The 23,498-nt window shown below is 41.7% G+C and overlaps 1 protein-coding gene across 4 annotated transcripts in view; it reads left to right on the top strand.

Annotated features, from left to right (window-relative positions):
* PRUNE2 (prune homolog 2 with BCH domain) overlaps positions 1-6,410 on the top strand; it is a 278,419-nt gene extending 272,009 nt beyond the window's left edge. For all 4 annotated transcript variants that reach the window (XM_061132725.1, XM_061132724.1, XM_061132722.1 and 1 more), the window contains one exon: positions 3,162-6,410. In XM_061132725.1, coding sequence (XP_060988708.1) covers positions 3,162-3,192 — 31 coding nt within the window. In that variant the 3' untranslated portion in view covers positions 3,193-6,410. The remainder of the gene's footprint in view (positions 1-3,161) is intronic.
* The last annotated feature ends 17,088 nt before the right edge of the window (positions 6,411-23,498 follow it).

Here is a 23,498-nt window from a genome sequence, read left to right as displayed (position 1 = left end):
CATTTCAGAGAGACACTGAACTGCTACTATTACTTACTCTACTGCTGACCTGATATTACGGCTACTTATAACAGACATGTCCTGTATGTGCATTATGTACAACTGAAAACACTTTAGACGAATCCTTAGCAAGCTGTTCTATTTCACAGATATAGAAATGGAGACTTGGAAAAGACAGGTAGCCTGGTAGAATTGCTGAGGGTATCTCAAAGGAGTACATCTTACTGCTGTACCCTGGATGGGTTAGCTTTATTTGCAGAACTACGAGAATGAACAGGGCTCATTTGCTGCAGATTCCACAAGTAAAGCACAGTAACCTCTGTAACATATAAACGTGAGGCCTCCCTCCCTCCAGAGAGAGGAAGGGCAGATCTAAGCGAAATCCGCACATACTTCCCAAATTGCCCAATTCAAACAGAACATTTCTCTTTCGTTTCCTCCTCTGTGTGTTCACGGGCTGTCGTCAGTTTCTCTGGTAGGTGTCAGAAAACTGTGACACGTTCACAAGAGGTAGAAGAAAGATACGAGGCCCAAAGGCATTTTAGGCTTATTCCCTAGATATTTGGAAACTCAACATTCTCTTTCCTTTTTTTGATCTTTTTTTTTTTTTTTTTTAATTGAAGAATAGTTGATTTACAGAGTTGTGTCAGTGTCGGGTGTATAGCAGTGATTCAGTGTGTGTGTGTGTGTGTGTGCGTGTGCGTGTGTAGATTCAGATTCTTTTCACTTGACCTAGAGATTATCATACTAAGTCAGACAAATACCGTATGGTATCACTTATATACGGAGCCTAAAAAAATGATACAAATGAACTTATATACAAAATAGAAATAGACTCTCAGACAGAGAAAACATTTCTTTTGGTCACCAAACTCAGGAGACATTCTTTAAAACAAGTTTTTCTCAGGTTATAAGAATCCATCTCATTAAGGTAGCCGCACCCTTTTCAGGCAAATCCTTTGGCATTAGAAAATGTTGGAGGGTGAGAGTGAAAACAGTGGAGTCACAGCCAACGAGTCCCCAACATGTACCCTGGGGGGGAAAGCAGGTCCCTCACACCCAGGGACATGTCACACACACTCTTCAGAAGCACGCAGAACCCAGCACGTGCTGTCATGGAAATGACAGATGATTCAGGAGCAAGGTGGCCTCTACCTGTAGGGAGGGATGGGTGGCCCAGGGTAATGCTTGCACTTGACTTATTAGTTTTTTTTTTTTTTTTTCTAAATTATGATAAAATACAGCTAACACAAAATGTACTATCTTAACCATTTTCAAGTGTACAATTTAGTAATATTAAGTACATTCATGTTGGGCACCCAATCTCCAGAACTTTTCGGTCTTGCAAAACTAAAACTGTTCCCATTAAATCACAACTCCCACCCCACTGCACACCACCCCTTCTACTGTCTGTCTCTATAAATTTGCTCTAGTGGAATCACATGATATTTGTCTTTTTACAACTGTTTATTTCACTTGCCATAATGTCCTCAAGGTTCATCTATGTTCTAGCAACTGTTAGTTTCCTTTCTTTTAAAGGCTGAATAATATTCATTATCCTGGAGAAGGAAATGGCAACCTATCATTATAGATATACACCAAATTTTGCTATCCATTCATCCATCAATGGACACTTGGGTGGCTTCCTCCTTCTAGCTTTTGTGAACATTGCTGTTATGAACATGGTTGTAAAAATATCTGTTCAAGTCCCCGTTTTCAGTTATTTTGAATGTATATCGAGAAGTGGAATTCCTGGGTTATATGGGAGTTCTATTTTTAATTTTTTTGAGGAACCTCCATACTATTTCCCTTAACAGATGTACTAATTTACATTCCTAACAATGGTACACAAGGATCCCCTTTTCTCAGCATCTTCGTCTGCACTTTTTTCCTGTTTTTTTAGATCGTAGCCATGTTCATGGGTGTGAGGTAGTACCTCAATGTGATTTTGAGTTGTGCTTTTTAAAAACAGCTTTATTGAGATAAAATTTACTCATTTAAACTACACAGTTCAATGGCTCAACAGTGTGACTGAGTTGTGCAAGCAACACCATAATCAATTTTAGAACATTTTTCTCACCTCTAAATTACTCCGTCACTCCCACTTCCCCCCACCCCAAGTCCCTGACCATCACCAGCCTACTTCCTGACCATATCTGCCTCATCTGGGCCTTTCCTATGAATGCAGTCACATGAGCTTTAGGACTGGCTTCTTTCAGTTAGCCTCATGTTTCCAGGGTCATACATATAGTAGCAAGTTTATAACTTCACGTTAGAAATGTACTTGTGATGAATTTAACATGCAATTTTTAAAACTCCAAGACACACTATCTAGGAGGAAGCATCAAAGGTGCTATGCATGAAAAAATGTCAACAGTGGTTTTATTTGGATGATGGCCCAGGTAACTTTAAAATTTTATGTTTCTTCATCGTTTTCTGTAATTTTCAGAAATAAAAAAATACACATGTGCTTCTTTTATAACGAGAAAAAATGTATCATCTGTCTTTTCAATGTATCCAGTCTTTTGTCTTTGATTTTTTTCTTTATTTACTTGACTGTACCAGGTCCTAGTTGCAGCATGTGGAATCTAGTTCTCTGACCAGAGACTGAACCCTGGCCGCCTGCATTGGAAGTGCAGAGTCTTAGTCACTGGACCACCAAGAAAGTCCTGGAAAAAAAATTTTTTTTTTAAAGAAAATACTGGAGGGTTTTTTTGCCATTGTTTTATTGTTTACCACTCTCATAATTTAGCACTTGTCAGATATTCCTTATATCAGGCAGATCATTTATCTGCCTCTCAAGAAACAGTCATTTACAAAAAAGGAAAGGTGGGTTTCCAAAATGCAGTAATATTCCTTAATCCATTTAAAAATGAGCCTGCACAAGAGTCTTTTGCCCTCTAGATCATTTTGAAAGGTGTAAAATGCTTCTAGGAACAGTTTGGCAAAAATAAACAGACTCCATCCTTTAGAGAAAGCCTTGGCAACTCGGGGAAGACTGTATTTTTAGTATAGTATTGGTCTAGTATAAGAAATGTGCATGAATTATTTTCAATAAGTCCTCAGGAAAAGCAGCAACAAGCACAGGCTCCCTGAATCATTACTGTTTCTTAGTCAGTTTTTCATGTTGCTCATTTTTTTTCCTTCCTTTCTTTTCAAAGTATTAATCTGAAGCTGAAAGAAAAGCCCTAGTTGGCCACATCTGGACGAAGGGGCCGCTCTTCTGCCTCGTGGTTCTGTTGACACGTACCCACCTGGAAGAGACAGCTCTGATGGTACTTTGTTTCTGCTTTGCACTACCTGGTGCCCTTCTAAATTTCTAAGGGGAAAAACAGTAAGAGAATCTGTTCACTCTTAACATGTTTTATGGAATTGTGTGTATTTTCCTATTTTGCCAATTATGTGCCTCAAAGATTTTAGTTGGACCTTTGCAAGAAAGTAGGACCTTCCATTTCAATATTTCATTAAGCCTTGGTACAGTGGTATTTCGTCTTTTTGTTGACTGCTGTTGACCACTGAGGTAACTTCGGTCCACTGTTCATTGTGAGTTGATTTCTCCTTGGTGATCACCTCAAGTTTGAAATACACAGGACTCAGCAGTCCCTAGGAAAGTTGGCCCCATGTAAACTCCACCTTTCAAATCCTAAGCTTGCTTAAGATAGCCATATTGTAGACACAGGTGCAACACCACGTCAGTTAAGCGCCCACTTGGTTCTTGTCCACATTTATTCTGACATCTCCAAAGGAAGCCAGGTTTCCTAATTCACACCAGTTTCATTGTAGTTATCAAATTGGGCACTGTGTTTTCTGGGAATTTGGTCTTTTAAAAAAAAAAAATTATTTCTTCAGTGAATGTTGAAGACCTCCAAACTGGGAAACTTAAGGATCAATGTTTACATTTCTGGTAGCTGTCTTTCATTCAAGCCATGAACTTAGTTCAAGATGTCACACTTTAAGTACTAAGGATATTATGGAAGGCGGCCCCTCAGAAATTCATTCTTCGGTAACATTGAGTTATCTGAATCTCTCTCACATGCATTATAAGACATAATCTGCTTTAACACACTTACAGGCTTAAAATTAAATATGAGTATGTACTATCCTTTGCAAAATAGTTCTTTATAGTCTTCATATGTTTTTTAAAATACCAGCATGGTTTAGAACCCGTGGGCCTCTAGAGGAGGGAGGAGTTGGTAAATCTAGCACCCCCACCTGTTTCCACATGGCCTTCAAGAACGGTTTTCATGCTTTGGGTTGAAAAAATTTTTTTTACTATTTCATGACATAAGAAAACTATCAAATTTCAGTCCCCATAAATAACGTCTTATTGAAACATGGCCATACAAATTTGTTGACAGACTCTCTGCAACTACTTTCATCTTACAACAGCGGAATGGAGTAACTGCCACAGACCACGTGGCCCACGGAGCCTAAAACATTGACTCTCTTTTAGACAGCGTGTGCTGAGCCCTGCGCCAGCCCATGCGACCTTCCTTGGCCTCCCATTTGTAGTCAGATGCTGGTTTCTCTAACAGTATGCACAAATTAGGCTGCAAACTAATTTACTCTTAAAAAAAGAAACCTTTGGCATCCACAAATCAGTAAGACTCATGGCCTGCTGACAAAGGCAAGGAGTCCTAGCCATGAACACACGGCTCAGGTTGTGTTTACACAACCCAAAGTGAAGCCTGCTTAGAAGGCTTTTGGCTATTCAGAGGTGTTGCTGAAGTCCTGTCCTTACCCTGGAAATGATTCACAGACTCCACTATCACATATTATTAACACACTCTTCAAAATTAAACTGTAGTGGAGACCAGGGTTCCATCACAGTCTGAGAGTGATAACTATCTCCGGGAGAGCTTCCAGGGACATGTCGAGCCCTGGGTATCATGAGCTTTGAAGTAGACATCTTTGCACAAGTTTCTGAATTTCACTGCCTTCATCTGCTTCATGTCCGTCCCGCACCCACCTGCCAGACATGCTCTCATACACACAGGTCAGCTCTCTCTCCTCCATAAGCCATAGTTACTATGTCCCCTTCTCAATTCCTTTCAACTTGGTATTCTATTAGATCATTCTTCTGGGTCTCCACCCTCATAACGTCTGGCTTGTCTGATAGAAAAACCCTGGAGCACGTCTTCTTCCACAGCCCACCTCCACCTTTGGCAGCCCAAATTGTGCCTTTCCCAGAACTTAGCATGGACAGAAGCTCAATGACCCGATTTCCCAGTTTGTTCACTGTTGCCCTGGCATCATTATTAATAATGCTCTCTCTCACTCAGTAAAGTTTTTGGAAGATGAATTATGCGGTCCCCTTAGCCACAGGAAGTAATAAAGAATTCAGTGTTCAGCTGAGAGGTATGAACTGGAGGTCCATAAAAGGTTCTTGTGACAGTCAACCAGACACAACAGCCTTAGCATTTACGTTTTCTTTGAACTTGTCCAGCCTGTTCATGGAAGGCTACTCAGGTGGTATTGTGTTTGGAGTTTTATCTTCCTATGTGGAAATTATGAGCATCTTTCCCAATCAGTGATTTTGTCTGGACTGTTCAATGGGCTGCATAACCATTCTGATAGTTAAGCATCTGCTATCTTATTATCTTAAAAAGAAACTTTAATTGCACGTGCTAGAGAAAAGCCACCATGTAAATTCAAACCAAGTGAATAGAAGCCTAGAAGAATTCTGAAAAAAATAACCCCTCAGCAAATAGGTAGACAGATGTAAACATTCACACCATTAGCTATCTAGCTTTGGCATTCTGAGCATTCTTGCTTTGGTTCTGACTTCTGGGAACTGTTTGCACTTTTCCTGTAGATATGTCGTTAAGGGAACCAAGGGGTCATTGGGGCAAAAGTATTGTTTTCCCAAAGTGTCAACTGCTATTCACTTCGCTCCTTGATTAAGAGAAAGAACAAAAATCTGCACAGAAGATATTGTCAAGGAGTAAGAAAGTCTGTCTGAGGGCAACAGCTGAGGGTGGGAGAAAACCCGGAAGTCCTCTTGAAGCCATGCAGTGTTTGATGGGGTTATCTTCTAAGACATAATTCCGACATATGTGAGGAAGTCACTACTCCAGGCCTTTGTGTTATTAAGGTCTCGTTTTAAGTATTCAGTTATGGTACTGAGTTTGCAACTTTCATCTAATTAATCATAATGCCTCTGTAGTTTGCTCCCTTAGAAATATTTAGATGTGCACAAATGAATCTTTTATATGTTTAAAGGTTTTTTTCTACCATGTATTGAATTGCTCAGAATAAAGTATCTATTAGACCTTTGTTTTAGTAAATAAATTCTACATAAATAGTGTGAATTGATAACATAAAAATATGTAACAACACTATATATATATTCATATATATATATAGCCTCTCTGTATAATTCAGAAATAAAAAAAAAAATGATTCCACAAGTGATGGCATTCTTTCTCTGAGTCAGTAAGAATCTATTTCCAGCTTCACTTTGCAGGAGGTCTTATCTGGATGTCAGTCTAGCTGGGCCCTCAGTCCTTGAGACCAGGATAAATTTTGGCATTCTTGTCACCCAAACTTTATTCCCTTTTCATTTTTGTTTTCCATTCCTCAAACAGCTACACTTTCAAAATGTGTTGTTTGCTTTCTGAGAAAGCAACTTCTCACTTGGGAAGCATCTCTCAGTTTCATGGTTACTTGATTTTGTCAACTTTTCCTTTCTCTGTCCCTTATCTTTCCAGAGCAGAGGTTTATTTTTTAATTAAAATGCATTAAATACCACTTCAAATTTAGGTTCTTTAATTTTTACTTTCACAACCATCAAACAGCATTGGGAATTACCACTGAGCTTTTTTTTTTTTTTTTTTTAAGCCTAATAAACAAATGTTTGCCTCTGCCTCTCAGAAAGTTGTTGGAATAGCCAAATAAGAAGTTGCTTTACAAAAAGTGAGACACTTCATGTCTTCATGACCTAGGATTTAGTGCTGGTGGATACTGTCCTCTACCTAAGAGAAGAAGGACAGGTAATTAGAGGCAGATGAAGGGCATGATATTACAAGGTGGACTGTTACATCCATTCATCACCTAACTATGGTTGTGGGAATGGGAATGGGCTAGGCATCCAGCGCTAGGGGAAAGGATGGGTGAAATGTGGAGGATACACACTACGGTATTGACACAGCTACTAGAAGCAACAAATTATACACTGAGAGAGCAACACTTCACTCATGGGGTAGAGTGGAAAAATAAGAACTCAGTATTTGTAGCCAAGTGTCATTTATGTAAATTCTAACCCCCCTACACAATATTCTACAAAGCCCATGCGTAGTTAATGACTTGACACGCTCCTTAGAGTGAGTACGGGGTAAGGGTAGGAGTGGGGACCCAGAATGAAGCCAGGAGTCTAATTAAAAATCAAAATAAACAATAAGCTTTTTAATAGGCTGAAGTTAAAAGTAAATAAAATGAAAATACCTTAAACTTTCAGCCACAGATCATACGGAGAAGGCAATGGCACCCCACTCCAGTACTCTTGCCTGGAGAATGCCAGGGACGGGGGAGCCTGGTGGGCTGCCGTCTATGGGGTCGCACAGAGTCGGACACGACTGAAGTGACTTGGCAGCAGCAGCAGCAGAGATCACAGAAAAGCCATGTTAAGGTGCTTTGGGACGTCAAGGGTTTGTTCCCTTCTACCGCTTGTCCTGTGGTTTTACCATTTCTCTGCATTGGCAGCATCAGTGCTCTGCAGCTGCCCGAAGCCTGTCCTGGGCTACCCAGCCCTGAACAGTCACGGAGCTTTTAATAAAACTGGTGCCTGCTTACACATCAATCCTCACACAGTTGTAGGCTTTATAAAGCAAGGAGACTGCCCTGTGAAGCTAATTTTCCTACACTTTCATTCACATCCATTCCAAACAATCCTCTTTAGTCAAGCAAAATTGTTTCTTTTCAATATATAGTCATTTTAGTGATACTCAGATGACAGACACCAATAATTGCCATCCACTAACTCTTGTCTTACCCTCAGTGAGACACCTACACCCTCAATGCTTAATCATGCTCTCCTTGTGAAACTCTTCTCCCATAGATTGGTGAATTGAATTGTCTTTTCTCTCCCCATATTTGTTATCTATTGGTACATAATAAATTACAGTGAATTCTCATTATTTGAGGAAGTTAAATCCTACTAAGGCAATGAGAACACTGAATCAGTGCATACTGGATCACCACTCCTACAGGAAAACAGGGTTAGGTTCCTGTGAGCCTCTGGTCACATTTCCATCAACTGATCCATAACTAATCTTACTTTATTTGTGTTTCTGTTTACATACACTTCCTTTAATATATCTTGTTGAGTCACATTAACATTGAACTCACAGCCACATTGAACTCACAGTCAAATCCTGAATATAACTCATATCTGAATGAAGATCATCTATTACATGAATTTTCTCTGTAAGGCACATTTCCTTGCACTAAGAACATTAGACAGCACTTCAGCTCTATGCTTGGCGACTATAAACAGAAAAATTAGCAAGAAAATTCCAAAATTCCAAAAACATGACGCTAAATAGACCATGAAAAAGTTGTGTATTTACAGTATGAGAACTGGAACCAGAAGAGTGAGCTTTGCTTTGTTCAGCCTCATCTGGGAACACGTGCATCAGACAAGTCAAACTTTCACCTTTCTGTATGTGTCTGTAAATGATCATGAAAACAAGATGAACATGGATTTGGGGTTAAAAATAAATTTTAGTGAATAGGAGAATTTGCTATTATGGGAATTCTTAAATAATGAAAATCAACTGTGTATGCCAAGACTTAGCAGCATGAACATCACACATTTATCATCTCAGTTTCTGTAAATTGGACATCCTGATACATCTTAGCTAGGTCCTCCACTTTAAGGCATTTCACAGGCTGGCAACCAGTGTTGGCTCAAGGTCTCTCACAAGACTGACATCATCAAGATGGTGACAAAGGTCATTCCTGACATGGCTCCCTCTTGTAAGAGGTTCAGCTGGGAAGGAATCTGCCAAGTTCATTCACATGGCTGTTGGCAAGATTCAGTTTTTCGAAGGTTGTTGAACTGAGGGCCTCATTCCGTGTTGGCTGTTAGATGGAGGCTATCCTCACAGTCCCCTCCAACATGGCATCTTGTTTCACTGACAACAACAAGAAAGAATTTGCTAACAAGAGGGAGGGTACCATTTTTATAACCTTATCACAGAAGTGACATCCTGCCAATTTTGCTGCATTCCATTGATTAGAAGCAAGTCACTAGACCCAGCCCCACCCAAGGGGAGAGGATTACACAAGGATGTGAACACTGGGAAGCTGGGACCTTTGGGTGCTTCTTTTAAGTCATCCTATCACACCCCCTTAGCCTTCTGCAAACTCCTCTTTGTGCTCTTCTCACCTGTAAATGATGGTGTTTCTCAACGTTTCTCTTCTTTATGGTTCTACCCTTTCCCCAATGACTTCAACTAGCCCATCTTTTCAAATTATTCAAGATCCAGTTTCAACCCCAACCTCCAAACCGCGACCATCATTTTCTCACTCAGTCTCTGGGCTCCCTCCATTCTCTGGGAAAAAAAATTATATTTTTCCTCTTCTATTACCCGATAGGACCATTTCTCTACTATCCCATTCTCACTGAAATTACACATACTGGGATTTAAATCCTGCTTCTGTTACCAGTTATATTATTTTGGACTACTCAACTTCTTTGAACCTTAGTTTATTCATTTTTAAAATGTGGATAAAACTCTTATCTTACAAACTTATGTAAGAGCTAAATGGGATTTAAATGTCCAGCCTAATACTTAATAATAGGAGGCATTCAATAAATATTAGTTTTCCCCCACCCTGTTCTTCATCTTCACACTCACTCAATCTTTTGTCTGTTAACTTGGCAACTCCTCCAAAACCAGTGCCAACCCCACCTTTACTTTCTGTCAACGATGTTAGCCTCTTGTTTCCTCTCCCACCTCCTTTTTTAAATAGACTAATTCTCTTTAATCCTCTTCCTCTTCTCTCAGATACAGCCATTTTATGCCACTTCTGCCTTACTCTACCTCTAGCTCCTTCCAACTTTTCCATCTCTTATTTTTGCTCAGTTTACTTCTGGTTTTTACTTTTTATTTGGAAACAATCTCAAACTTGCAAGAACAGGAGAAAAAAATTACTTTTCCTGAAATATTTGAGAATAAGTTGTCTACATAATGCCTCCCCATCTCTAGATGTTTAATATACTTCCTACAATCAAGGACATTCTTCTCATAACCTAATACAACTATCAAAGCCAGGAAATTGACACTGAAACATTACTACCATCTAAACCACAGATGCCATTCAAGTTTCACCTGTTCAAATTTATCCTTTAAAGGAAAAGGATCCAGTTCAGAACCACACGTGATATTTAGTTGTCACATCTCTCTAGTTTCCTTCAACCTAGAACAATTCTTTAGCCTTTCTTTGACTGGAAAGACTGGTTTTGAAAAACAGTGACACTTAAGATCTTTCACAGTAGTCTGTAGAATGTGTCTTGATTTGGGTTCTTTGTTGGATTCAGATTATTCATCTTCTTCAGCATTTATAACTCAGAACTGATTTGTATTTTTCTCATTGTATCCTGGTGATATTCATTTGAACACTTGAAGAAGATTCTGTCTATATGGCTTTTGATGGGGATGTGTCAAAAAATACAGAGCTTGAAGGGGCTCCCACTGGCCAGATTTGGGACAGTTTGAAGATCAAAATAAATAATTATGCTAATAGATTATAATCTATTTATTAAAATAAGATTCCATGAATTTATATCATACTGAACAACAAGATAGTTACATCCACTCACAGAAATTCCCCAATACTTACTAATTGTGAAAGGAAAAAAAGTACTTTTTTTGAGCAAACAGACTCATAAAATGGCTTTCCTATTTGAAAACTCAATACAGGAAGAATTTCCAATATAAAAAACATCTACGGGGACTTCCCTGGTGGTCCATTGGCTAAGACTCCTTGCTCCCAATGCAGGGGGTCCTGATTTGGGTTTCCCTGTTGGATTCATGTTATTCATCTTTGGCATCCATCCCTGGTCAGGGAAGGAACTAGGTCCCACATGCCACAACTTAAGAATGCACATGCTATAACTAAAAGGTCCTTTATGCCACAATGAAGACCTGGGGCAGCTAAATAAATGAATAAAAGCATCTGTACATTTGGTTTAAAATTACTTCCTCACCAGAATAATAATTTCCAAATGTCCATACAGGTTAGCACCATTTTCTTATAAAGAGAATGAACGAATTTTGTATAGTTTCATATTGGTTATTTGCCATCATTAAAAGTCATTCATGATCATTTTCTAAAAACTGGAAAATACAGAAGAATAGGAAAGGAAAACAGCCTCTCCTGGAACCACCACCGGAACGCAAGCACAAGTAACATTCTGGGAGGAACTCAATGTTTATGCCATACACTCAAGATTACACAGCTGGTGAATCAGAACTGGAACAAAAACACAGACCAGTGGTCCTTGCATATTTGAATTTTCCTGACGCTGGTCACTGATACCTCTTGTTCTAATTGATTTTCTCAACATACAAAATAAAATAGCTTCATTTTCTGTTTCAGGAAAGAGTCATGCTTATTGAAAGATAAACAATATAGAAAGTATAGAGTAGAGGGTAAAATCACCCAGTCTTACCATTCAATCACATCACTGTTTATTAATACATTATAATGCATTTATCTGGAAAATCTTTCCATATATATCATCATAAATTTTTTACGTATGTAGAGAGAGAGAGGCAGAGTTTGTGTTCTGATTATCTCTCCACGTCCAAAATTCTTTTTGGTAATTTCCTAGAAGTAGTATACCTCAGCTGAAAAAAATTTAAATTGTTGACAAATATTGCTAAGCCACCTAAGGAATAATTACATTAATTTAGACTGTCACTGTGAGAGACACTGCATTTCTCCACATGCTGTCAGAGATGAACAGAACTGGATATTAGTTAAAATGGCTAAGGACAGATTTTAACAAGTAATATGTTATTGCAATAGGGAAGGAAGTTCGGTGTAAACTGAAGTCAGCTTTGATCGGTACAGAGGTAACCGGGTGTTTTAAAGAGAAAATGAAGGAGAAGAGAGGATGGTGAACTGGGGCTCAGCAGAGTCAGGGAAGTGAAAAATCACAGAGTGGGTCAGCGTCAGTGCCGATTATGACAGCTGTGTGTGCCAGATGGCAGTTACTGAAACCAGGAGCCACACCCCTCACAGAGACGGGGGAACAGGCCCCAGCCTTCCTGATGAATGCACTTTAGCGGAATGGCTTTCAGGTCCTTTAGAAAGACACTCCTGAATTGTAGGAGGTAGGATATAGCTCAAAGGGACAGAGGAAGGATGCACAGTTGTAAGGCCTTTTTACTAAACACTCCAAGAAAGGGGGTTCAGGGGTCAAGAGTCAGATGTTGGCTAGAACCAACAGAAAACTCTTTTAACAGCCTTGAGTTTTCTCAGGCAGGCAATTTAAGAGGAACTTGGGTCATCCTAGGGATGTGACCTGGAGCAGTTAGAAACTGTGTCCGTGCTGAAGTCTTTCAATGTGGGGGCAGAGGGGTTGACAAAACCATTTGTGCCGATAATTTGTAGTTTTCATAGGCCAAGGTTGAGACCCAGTTGAGAAGAGGGCTGAGGGAGCCTGGCTAGAATCTAGTCAAGGAAAAAAAAATCTTTGTCAATACTTGTCGATATTGGGCTTTGATATGTTTTTAATTTTGACCATTCTGAAAGCAAGAAAAAGCTTACCATTTTTTTTTCTTTTTATTTTTCATACCATTGTTTTTAATTGCATTTTATTGAAACTAGTAAAACTGAACTCCTTTATATATATATATCTCCTGTTATCTGTATTTCTTCTTCTGTGGATTGACTGTTTATATCCTTTACCCATTTTTTTAAGTTGAGATACTTATTTTTCTACCCACTGGTTTGCAAGAGATAGTATTTTAGTTTGAAAATTTGAGAATTTTTCTTAATACACTTGGCATTTAATAACCTGTCCTAGGCCACACTGCCCTGAAGACACTCAAACACTATTCCTGTGGCTGTAAGGATCAAATCAAGAGATATTTCACCAATAAACTCAGTCAGTTGCACTACTATCTACACCCACATTTTGTCCCTGAGGTTCTCCGAAAGAAGCAGGCCACGATGGGGCTCCCAGCTCCTGAAGGCGTATATATGTCTCTGGATTGTAGATCTGACTCATAAGTTCAACAAGCTATGCTTCTTTGACCTCTGATAAAGCCTAAAAATCCTGACTACAAGCCTCTTCCTCTCCCTGCACCTTTCCCTCCTCCCAGGCTATACAGGGCACAGAAAAATCCATTATATATAGAATGGAAAGAATGCAATGCTGTGATAGAATGCAAGTCCATCTCAAAAAGCTGTCAACTTCCTGTGTTTCTGGTTGACTAGTTAATAATGTTATGGACAGAGTGACCTAGAGTCTGGTTTGCAGATATATTAATTCAATGGATTGACAGCCATGAAGAATAAAGAAAGGATATATTTAAGGACTGATCTGGTCCACTTCTGTCTCATACTAAAGAGATGAGGAGAAATCTTCAAGCTCATGAGAAGGTTGGAGACACCAAAGGCCAGCCTTCTGAAAATGCAGCTCCCTCTAAGGTCACGAGGAATGTTGACATTCTCAAGTCACTCCTGAGGAATGCTGGAATGACCAATGGGCTCAGAAGAAAAAGAAGCCTTACTCCCAGTCTCCACCTTAAATAAGTAGAGATGCCTCACAAAAGAAAACTATTGTGCAGGAAAAGACTTTCTCCAAACCAAGAACAGGAGTCAAGGGTCTACCCACTGGCCCAAAGTTTAGAGAGTGTGGTGTGAGTACAGAAGCATTGATCAAGCGGGAAAGAAAGTGATCCACAGGTTCAGCACTTGATGTGCTGTGCTTAGTCAGTCAGTCGTGTCCAACTCTTTGTGACCCCATGGACTGTAGCCCGCAGGCTCCTCTGTCCATGGGGATTCTCCAGGCAAGAATACTGGAGTAGGCTGCCATGCCCTCCTCCAGGGGATCTTCTCAACTCAGGGACCGAACCCAGGTCTCCCACAAGGTAGGATTCTCTACCATCTTAGCCACCAGAGAAGCCCACAGCACTTGATAGTATTAATATTTACTTTCTTTATAATCTGTATGTGGCTTCCATCTTTGATTTGCTTTTCTCTCCAGTGTGAGAAGATCTAAGAGGTCAAGAGTTACTGTCTTACCAGTCTTTGATGAAGAAATGCCTTTTGACCCCTAGATGACTTGGAAATTAGATCTCACATAAGGATATAAGTAATGGAAGCACAAACAGAAACTCCTGCTTTATTTTTGATTTTAATCTTCCCCCCAAAATTAAAAAAAAAAGGTAAAAGCTGTTTGTTGTAAAAATTTCAGGCAAAGATATATTTAAAGGAATGTCCCTTGTGTAATTTATTTCTATATCACAAATGACTTCAAAACAATAATTTACTCACTTCACTCATTAATCTACAATTTGGGTAGGGCTTTGTAGGGATGGCTTATCCCTGTTCCACACAGCATCTGCCAGGGCAGCTTGGCCGGAGGCTGGGGTATCCACTCACAAGGCTGACTCACCTCGATGGCAAGTTGTTTAAAAAGTCAGACAGATTTAAAGCTACAACTCTCATGAGGATATATTACCCAGATGGTTTTTAAAGAAAAATGAGAATCATAAATAAAAAGATTCCCACTTGTTAAAATATAATATTTTAAAGTTAAAAACTTGACTTTCACAGAACTATAAAGTGAATAGGTGCCAAAGATTTATTCAACTCATTAATTAATTACATTAATGATTAAATAAGATGTTAAGACTGACTAAATGGATTAAAAACCAGTAATGTATATAGCAAGAAAAAGCAAGAGAGTTCCAGAAAAACATCTATTTCTGCTCTATTGACTATGCCAAAGCCTTTGACTCTGTGGATCACAATAAACTGTGGAAAATTCTGAAAGAGATGGGAATACCAGACCACCTAATCTGCCTCTTGAGAAATCTGTATGCAGGTCAGGAAGCAACAGTTAGAACTGGACATGGATCAACAGACTAGTTCAAATAGGAAAAGGAGTACGTCAAGGCTGTATATTGTCACCCTGCTTATTTAACTTATATGCAGAGTACCTCATGAGAAGCACTGGGCTGGAGGAAGCACAAGCTGGAATCAAGATTGCTGGGAGAAATATCAATAACCTCAGATATGCAGATGACACCACCCTCATGGCAGAAAGTGAAGAAGAACTAAAGAGCCTCTTGATGAAGGTGAAAGAGGAGAGTGAAAAAGTTGGCTTAAAGCTCAACATTCAGAAAACTAAGATCATGGCATCCAGTCCCATCACTTCATGGCAAATAGATGGGGAAACAGTGGACACAGTAGCTGACTTTAACTTTTTGGCTCCAAAATCACTGCAGATGGTGATTGCAGCCATGAAGTTAACAGACGCTTGCTCCTTGGAAGGAAAGTTATGACCGACCTGGACAGCACATTAAAAAGCAGAGCGGTCCACTTCGTCAAGGCTATGCTTTTTCCAGTAGTCATGTATGGATGTGAGAGTTGGCCAAGGAATTGATGCTTTTGAACTGTGGTGTTGGAGAAGACTCTTGAGAATCCCTTGGACTGCAAGGAGACCCAACCAGTCCATCCTAAAGGAGATCAGTCCTGGGTGTTCATTGGAAGGACTGATGCTGAAGCTGAAACTCCAATACTTTGGCCACCTGATGTGAAGAGATGCCTCATTTGAAAAGACCCTGATGCTGGAAAAGACTGAGGGCAGGAGGAGAAGGGGAGGACAGAGATGAGATGGTTGGATGGCATCACTGACTCGATGGACATGGGTTTGGGTGAACTCCAGGAGTTGGTGATGGACAGGGAGGTCTGGCGTGCTGTGGTTCATGGGGCTGCAAAGAGTTGGACACGACTGAGTGACTGAACTGAACTGAACTGAATGTATATAGCATATCAGGAATGATCAAATTTATTTTCTAATAGATTCTTAATCAGTTACTATCCAATGAGGCAACAAAATGCCATGTTTGGAGTTATCATCTCTACTGGAAGAAGTCAATTGTATCTCTACTGAATAATGCTCGTTTCTGGGGAAATGACTTCCATTGCTCAGTCTCGGGTGATGTACAGAACGAACCGTCCCTCCACAAACCCATTGTCCAAGACGGGCATGTGCCCCAGACCAAGTCAAAAGGAGCATTGCATTCTCTTATTGAAAGATGCAGACACAAATGTGTCCCCCAACTGGAGGCTGAAAGACATAGTCAGACTTGGCTGGGACTTTTGTAGGAGCCACTGCATTTTCAGGGGCACTTGATCCTGGAAGGTTTATGGTCTGAACCTGCTGCCAGGTGTCCTGGTATTACATAAAGCCTGAAAAGGCAGAAGTACATGAGGATGGAGACAGACAAGAGAGGACAATGGCATCTTGATGACTTGAATTGCACCCTGCATACCTGCTGCTTGACTACAGCCCTAATCCCAGACTTCTCAGTTATAGTCAATATATTTCCATTCTTTGGTTAGTTTAAGCCAAGTAAATGGTTTCCTCACAATAGAGTTCTCCAGCCCTGGCTTCTCCTTCTATGCTAGCCCACTAAACATATATTCATATTCACTTCTCTGTGCTTCAGTTTCCCTTCTATCAAAAGAATAAACAATACATACAAAGAGTTGTCAAGCTTAAATACATAATAAACCCAAATATAATATACTTTTACAATGCTAAAGCAAAAGAAATATCACATAACTTTTCCTAAATTAAATTCTATCTAGTACTGTTCATTACTACAACATGAACCCTCCCAATATCAGTCATTATTGGGTGTTCTTTAACTCTTGAGTGTTACAATCTGTCAAAAAATTACCTAGGAAAGACTCTTTGGTCTTTGGTATACCATGGTTACTACCGGGATGTTTGTTATCCAAGGCCATGCATTCTACACACAGGCAGGAGGCTCCACAACCTCTTTGTCATCTAGGGGATTAAGCAAATTTCATGCAGCTCCTGAGACTAAAGTGCTGATCACAGAGCCGTAGCAAATACATCAGCTCATCCATCAGGAGTTCAACTGGCTGCTAGGACACTTGCATACAAGACATTGATGCTTGTAGATTCCTCTGCCCACTTTTTGTCAAGCCCCTGGAGCCACTGCTAATACTGGGCAACTCCCTCTCTTTCAACCCAGTGACTCCATCTCCAGGTCATCTCTGCCCGCTGAGGAACACCCGGCTAGATTCACCTCCCACACAAGAGCCTGGATCACATTCTATAACAGATGCCCTGTAACTTCTGATCTGGGCAGGGAAACACACAAATTAACCAGTGGTAGGCAGCCTCCAAGAGGACTCCCCGTGGTCCCCACCTCCTGGTCCTCACACCCCTGTGCAATCCTCTCCCCTTGAGTGTGGGCTAGACCGAGTGACTCACTCCTGACAAACAGAATACAGCAGAAGTGGTAGAATGATGCCTCCAAAATTAGCTTATAAAACAATAGGAACGTCTGCTCTTGTTTGATCTTACTCTCCCTCATTGCTCTGAGGGAAGCCAGAGGCCAAACTGTGAACTTCCCCAAAGAGGATCCCACGTGGCAAGGAACTAATATCTAGGACCATGGCCAGAGAGAACCCAAGGCTTGCCAAAAGCCACGTGAATGAACTTGGAAGCAGATGGCTTCTCCCCAAGATTCGCCTTGAGATGACTATAACCCTGGCCAAAGCCTGGAGTGCAGCCTCAAGAGGGACCCTGAGCCAGCTACACAGCTGACTCCTGACTAACAGAAACTATGAGATCAGAAATGGTGCTTGTTTTAAGACTTACTAAGATTTGGGATAATTTGGTACACAGTATCGTATTACTAATATGCCACTTTCAGGATCACAAGTCTAGAATTGCCTAGAAAAGCCAATGAATTTACCTTTTCCTTTCTTTGAAAGTCTATTCAGACAGGGACTGGGGAACAGCAATAAATAGCTTGGTAACTGACCCCATGACAACCACGAGGAAATTACCTGAAGTGATACAAGAGGGCTAACAAGAAGCTCTACCAAGGGAAATTACCACCTCTGGCATCGACAGTCCAAACTTCATCCCACAGTGAAGATAATCAGCACGCTTCTAAGCCCTTCCAATGGAAGTAAGAAACAAAAGCCTGAGGCTCAGGGGAAGGGCAGGGAGGCAGGAGCTACAAGCCCCTTCAACTGGCCACTGGGACCCCTAAACAAACCCAGACCTGTTTCTGTGTCTGTGAGAAAATAACAAGTTTCAGTCTAGGTGCTCAGGGTTAATGGAATTTCTAGATAAAAGTCCTCAATGGCTAGAATTCCTGTCCCTAAAAGAGAACCCTTTCCTAAATGGGAAGATTCTGGAGCAGTTCTGAGAATGAAACCCTGCCATAAAGACTGCCTCCAGGAACAGGATCCCCTTAGACAACTCTGGACACAGAGGGAGTAACTGTGGGTCTGAGAGGTGGGATTATGGGACTCAGCCACGGTCTCCACCACCAGGGAATCAGAACATTCATGCACAGGGTTTGGGGCAGGCTTGCTCTGTAGGCTCCCCCACTGCCTTGGTGCTCAATGTCAGGGGTTCCTGCCGAAACCCAACCCTATACAAAACTAATCATGGAGCCTAGATTGGCACTACACCGTGAGCCCCGAATGTGGACAGAATGCATCTGAAAATGTTTCCTGGTCAAATATGTTCTTAGCGCTCCATCATTATTCAGTCAACAGCTTTTCTGCTTGTGTAAACCCTCCTGTTTATCCACGTGGGCAAGAATCAGGATAGGGAAGGGAAACCCAGTGCTGGAAGCAGAAAGAGACTGAGGCATCTCTCCTAGATGCTTCTGTCTTGCCACCCGCAACAGGTCTTGTACTATCCCCTGGAGGATGGAAATCCTGATTGTGGAGAGAAGGAAAGATTGGGATCCAGTAATGACTTCCTCAGGGCCAGCGTCTGAGGTGTTTTAAGCCACTGCCTCACCTTTGGTGAGCATCTGGTATATGAGAAAGATCACCGACATGAGAGTCACATCCCCTGAGTTCTCCAGGCATGGCTTTTCTACCTAATGGATGGGTGACTGAACATCTCTGAACTTCGACTGAAAAAATCAAATTAAATGAAAAAACTTCTGGTTTCTAGTCCAGAATGTAAGGAACTTGGTAGTTGTCTCTCCTGTCTACACACACACACAAAGATGAACAAACTGCAGACTAGTATCCCTTATCTCCCCAGAGAACTGAGGTCACAGGCCAAATATCTGTCCCCCAAACTGAAGAGACCAACAAACAGATACAGAGAATCATAATTTATTGGAACAGAAATCCAAGAGCAGAAACCTTGGAGGGAACCAGAACCCAGGCAGGGAAACCTAAATATAACTGACAAATTGCTGGAGACTCAGTGTGAACAAATCTGAGAGTGAGAGATCCTCACCTTTTGTTGAGTTTTATGTCCAGGAGCCCCACTAACTTTTCACAGTGAAGATCAGAGAAAAATTCCCTAGTGATTCCAGCAGGAAGGGAAAGTGGCTGTTTTTATTTATGCCCAGAACATGTTGTTCTACAAAGGACTGCCTTTAAGAGTTTTACTAGACCCTAACCTACTGGGATTTTACCAGAGCCTGGAGATGGAAAATATTCAAATCCAGTCCCCTCTAAGCCTTCCTGTCTCAGCTAACAGAGAAAAACAAAATGAAACTGAGAAGCATTGGTGAAGGTCAGCACAGGCTCACTAAAGACTGAGACCTAATCATAGGAACACAGAGCACTTCCTCCCTCCCCTCATGCACCCTACCCCCACCCCCATCACATCACAGGGCTCCTGTATGATAGGGGAACACGACGGAAAGAACTGTGTGTCTCAGGAAAGAGTTAAGAAGTCTCTCGGGAAACTCAGGGACAATGAAGGAGACAAAAACAAGGATGTCAGTGGACAAGGAGCTTCTCACAGCTATAGCAAACAGACTAATGCCTAGCCAGGTCAACATAAATCCTAGTTCAGCTCCTTTTCCTCAGTACATCGTGCCCAGTATTCAACCCAAACCTGTAAAACATCCTAAAAGACAAGTGAAATGATGGATGTGCAATATTATAGACTAGATTATCTAAAGCAGAAATGAATTTTTCTATACCTTAAGCTAGTTTGCTCTCTAAGCCTGCCCCACCTGACAGGAACTAAAGGTTGCTTTTCTAGGGGCATTTTCCAGAAGCCAGAGTAGGTGAATAGCCTGGGAGAGCCAGGATGAGCTGTACTGCCCTAGCTTCTCCACTCCTCTGGAGCATAAATGGCAGTGTTGGTATACCAGATGGCCCCAGTGGCTTGTTTGTGACACATTCAGGCTATGGACTTGAAGGTTGGCCTTTGACTTAGCCTGGAGCTTGAGACCTAAGTCCACCTGCCTACAACCTGGAATTAGAACCCCAGAGTCTAGCCAGCCTGGCTCCAAGAGGCCTCAGTGGCCCTAGTGAGGTAGGCCTGGGGTCGGGGTTCGTGAGTTGGTACTTGGGCCAGGGTCATTTGTTTTGCCCAAGGGTCAGCAGCTGGGTTCATGTTCTTCTACAGCCAAGAGCCTCTCAGCCCTCCAGTGTGGGGAAACAAATGGAAACCCATGGCAATATTGGGAGGCTGTCCATGCTGGTCCCTTCCCCTTGCCCTCCTGCTGCTTGCTGAATAATAAATAGAACTGTATTCTTTAAAAAAGTTTTTTTAGGTGGGAGATGGATAACCTGATAAGATGAAGTAAGATGAGAAGACTGGGTAAGGAACCAAGTTTAACTGGGTAACACAATGTAGTGTCTGAATGATTTGTGGCCAGATAGGAAAGGACATGTCATCAGAGTAGGAAACAGACCACTAAAAAACTGAAACTCAGTGGCAGAGAGACCCCTCTTTGGTGAGGGCGGAGAAAAGGATACTGATGGGGTGTGTACAACATAAGAGAGGGAGGTGGCCGGAGATGAGAAGGTCAAGGTTAGAGAGGACTCTGGCCAGGAAGCTGGGTGTCCCAGGGGGACCCACTGGGAGCAGTGTCTTCCATCAGCTTCCACAACACAGGAAGTTTAGCTCCCCTAGGTGTTGGGCGGCACCCCTGGCTGCAGTGAGCTTGATGGAAAGTCTGAAGAAAGCTGCCTTCAACAGGAGTTACCAAGGTGGCCAATGGAAACAGGAAGGACCCCCTGCAGCCAGGAGCACTGCAGGGAACAAGACAGAAGCCAAATCCACATGCCCCTGTGAGCCCACATCATTATAGCCCCTCACACTCACCCCAAGGCTTGCTTTCACCCTGTCCTCCCTGGGAGTCTCTCTCCTCTGTTCATCCAGGTTCTACTGGATTGTACAGGGGCCCTGGGTAGCACAAGCTGTGCTGGGAAGAAGGATACAGGAAGGAAGGGAAGAGATTAATCACCATTTCCACAGAGACAGTGAGTCCTGGCTCAGGTCAGCCGCTTTCAGGCATGTTTCCAAGCGGGGAAATAGGAGCCCAGGTGACATGGGGTGAAGACAGAAACAAAGGGATCCCATAGGAGGCTAAACAGCCCTTTAGGGAAAGATTCTCCCGCCCCATGAAGTGCTGACTCACCCAGCTGTTATCTGCACCCCCACCCTCTCTGCTTCGCCTCCGACAGCCTCACTTTAACTCAGACTCAATGGGACTTGATTTTAGTCCTCCCCAGACAGTCCCAGGGGGCTTCCTCAGTCCCTACAGTCACGGGTGTGATGTTCAGCCTTCCCTGGAGGCATAGATGTGGTCCACTCCCTTATCCACTGCCTCTTCCTCCAACAGGAGCTTGTTTCTCTCCATTCAACAGAGCCTCTCTTGAGGAGGCCCTGCAAGCAGCATGAGGAAGCTCCTAGACTCTCTCTTCCGCCTTGATGAACAGGAGCAGCTGGAGAGAAGGGTCATCAATGGAGACAATTTCCAAATTTAGGAGAATGAGACAAGATAGGGCTAAGGTCAGGCCACCCAGTAAGGTCTGGGAACATCTTAGAGACACTTGTTGACAACAGGACACCACAGTCGTCCAGCCCTTTGGGATCAATGAAGGTAAACAATGAAGGTAATCCCATCCATAGGCTGCAAGGGCAGCAGGCAAGGAGCCAGTTCTTCCAGGGTGTCCTTGTCTGCTCAGCGAGTCTGGGTGACAACTGTCCTGGTCTTTGGTGGTTGTTTTCCACTGGAGTCCCTTCTGTCTTACTCAGGGGACATCCCATGGCCCCTCCATCCTAACACAGGCTAAGGGATTCCCACTCCTTCCCTGCCCAGAGCCTGTCCAACCCCAAGGTCCCAGAAGTCACTGTAGGAAGAGTCAGGAAGAGATGAGAAGAGACACACAAGAGCAGTTCTCCTGAGCCAGGCCACAGATGAATGACAGACCTGTGATAGACAAAGCTAATATGGAGGGAAAAAACTAGACAGAGAGACAGAGAAAGATAGAGTATATACCATCAAATATGTAACCTCGTTAGTCACATGTTAGAAGTATTGATAGGTTAATAGAAACAGTATAAACAATAGGGATTTTGCTGAGAAGCTGCAAAGTAGGAGGGAAGATTTAGGAAACCCTTTATGGAGAAAGCAACCATAGTGTGAATAAAAACAAAAGATATTTCTACATACAACTGCAATTACTCTCTTAAGAGGACTGACTATGATAAAAGAAGGTCTCACATGTCATATTAGGATAGCACAGATGTACAGGTTGATAGTGATTTGGGAGAAATGAATTGTGCTGTAGAAAATGAAAGAGGAATGGAGTGACGGTGAGATATAATTCACAGCACTTAGCCCAAGAGAGAATCTGCAGTAAAACAATCAAAGACAGAGAGTTTAAATTTTGATTGTGGGGAAGGCTCACACCTCTTTGTTACTGTCTTTGTTACCCTGATTGTTTCTTTAAGAAAGAGCACTTTGCTCTGCGTAGAAGTGGATTCTTTGGGGGTAAACTTACAAAAAGTCCTGTGGCTAGCTCAGTGTAAGGTCAGAAAAGGTCACATGGGGAAGTTGTCCTTGAGGACAGAAGATGATATAAATGTAATTGCCTGGGAATTTGCAAAAAATCCTGGGAAAACTTCAAACTTGAAGGCTGTGGAATTAGTAAAGATCACCAACTGGTAAAGTTGGACCCTGATATAATCGGGGTTATGTGTGGAAAAAGTAGAATACTGTACTAAAGTAAAATGAATATGATGGTGAAAAGTTGAAAGCCTTTCCACTAAAATCTGGAACAAGACAAGGATGCCCACTCTCACCTCTTCTATTAAACACAGTATTGGAAGTCCCAGCCATAGCAATCAGAAAAGAAAAAATAAATAAATAAAAGGGATCCAAATTGGAAGGAAAAAGGTAAAATTGTTCTTATTATACGCAGATGACATGATACTATAGATAGAAAAACCTAAAGATTCCACACAAAAACTACTAGAACTGATA

This window comes from Dama dama, chromosome 29 (assembly GCF_033118175.1).
Source record: "Dama dama isolate Ldn47 chromosome 29, ASM3311817v1, whole genome shotgun sequence".
NCBI lineage: Eukaryota > Metazoa > Chordata > Mammalia > Artiodactyla > Cervidae > Dama > Dama dama.
The sequence above is the reverse complement of the archived record's forward strand: the minus strand, read 5'-3'. Positions and strand labels throughout refer to the sequence as shown.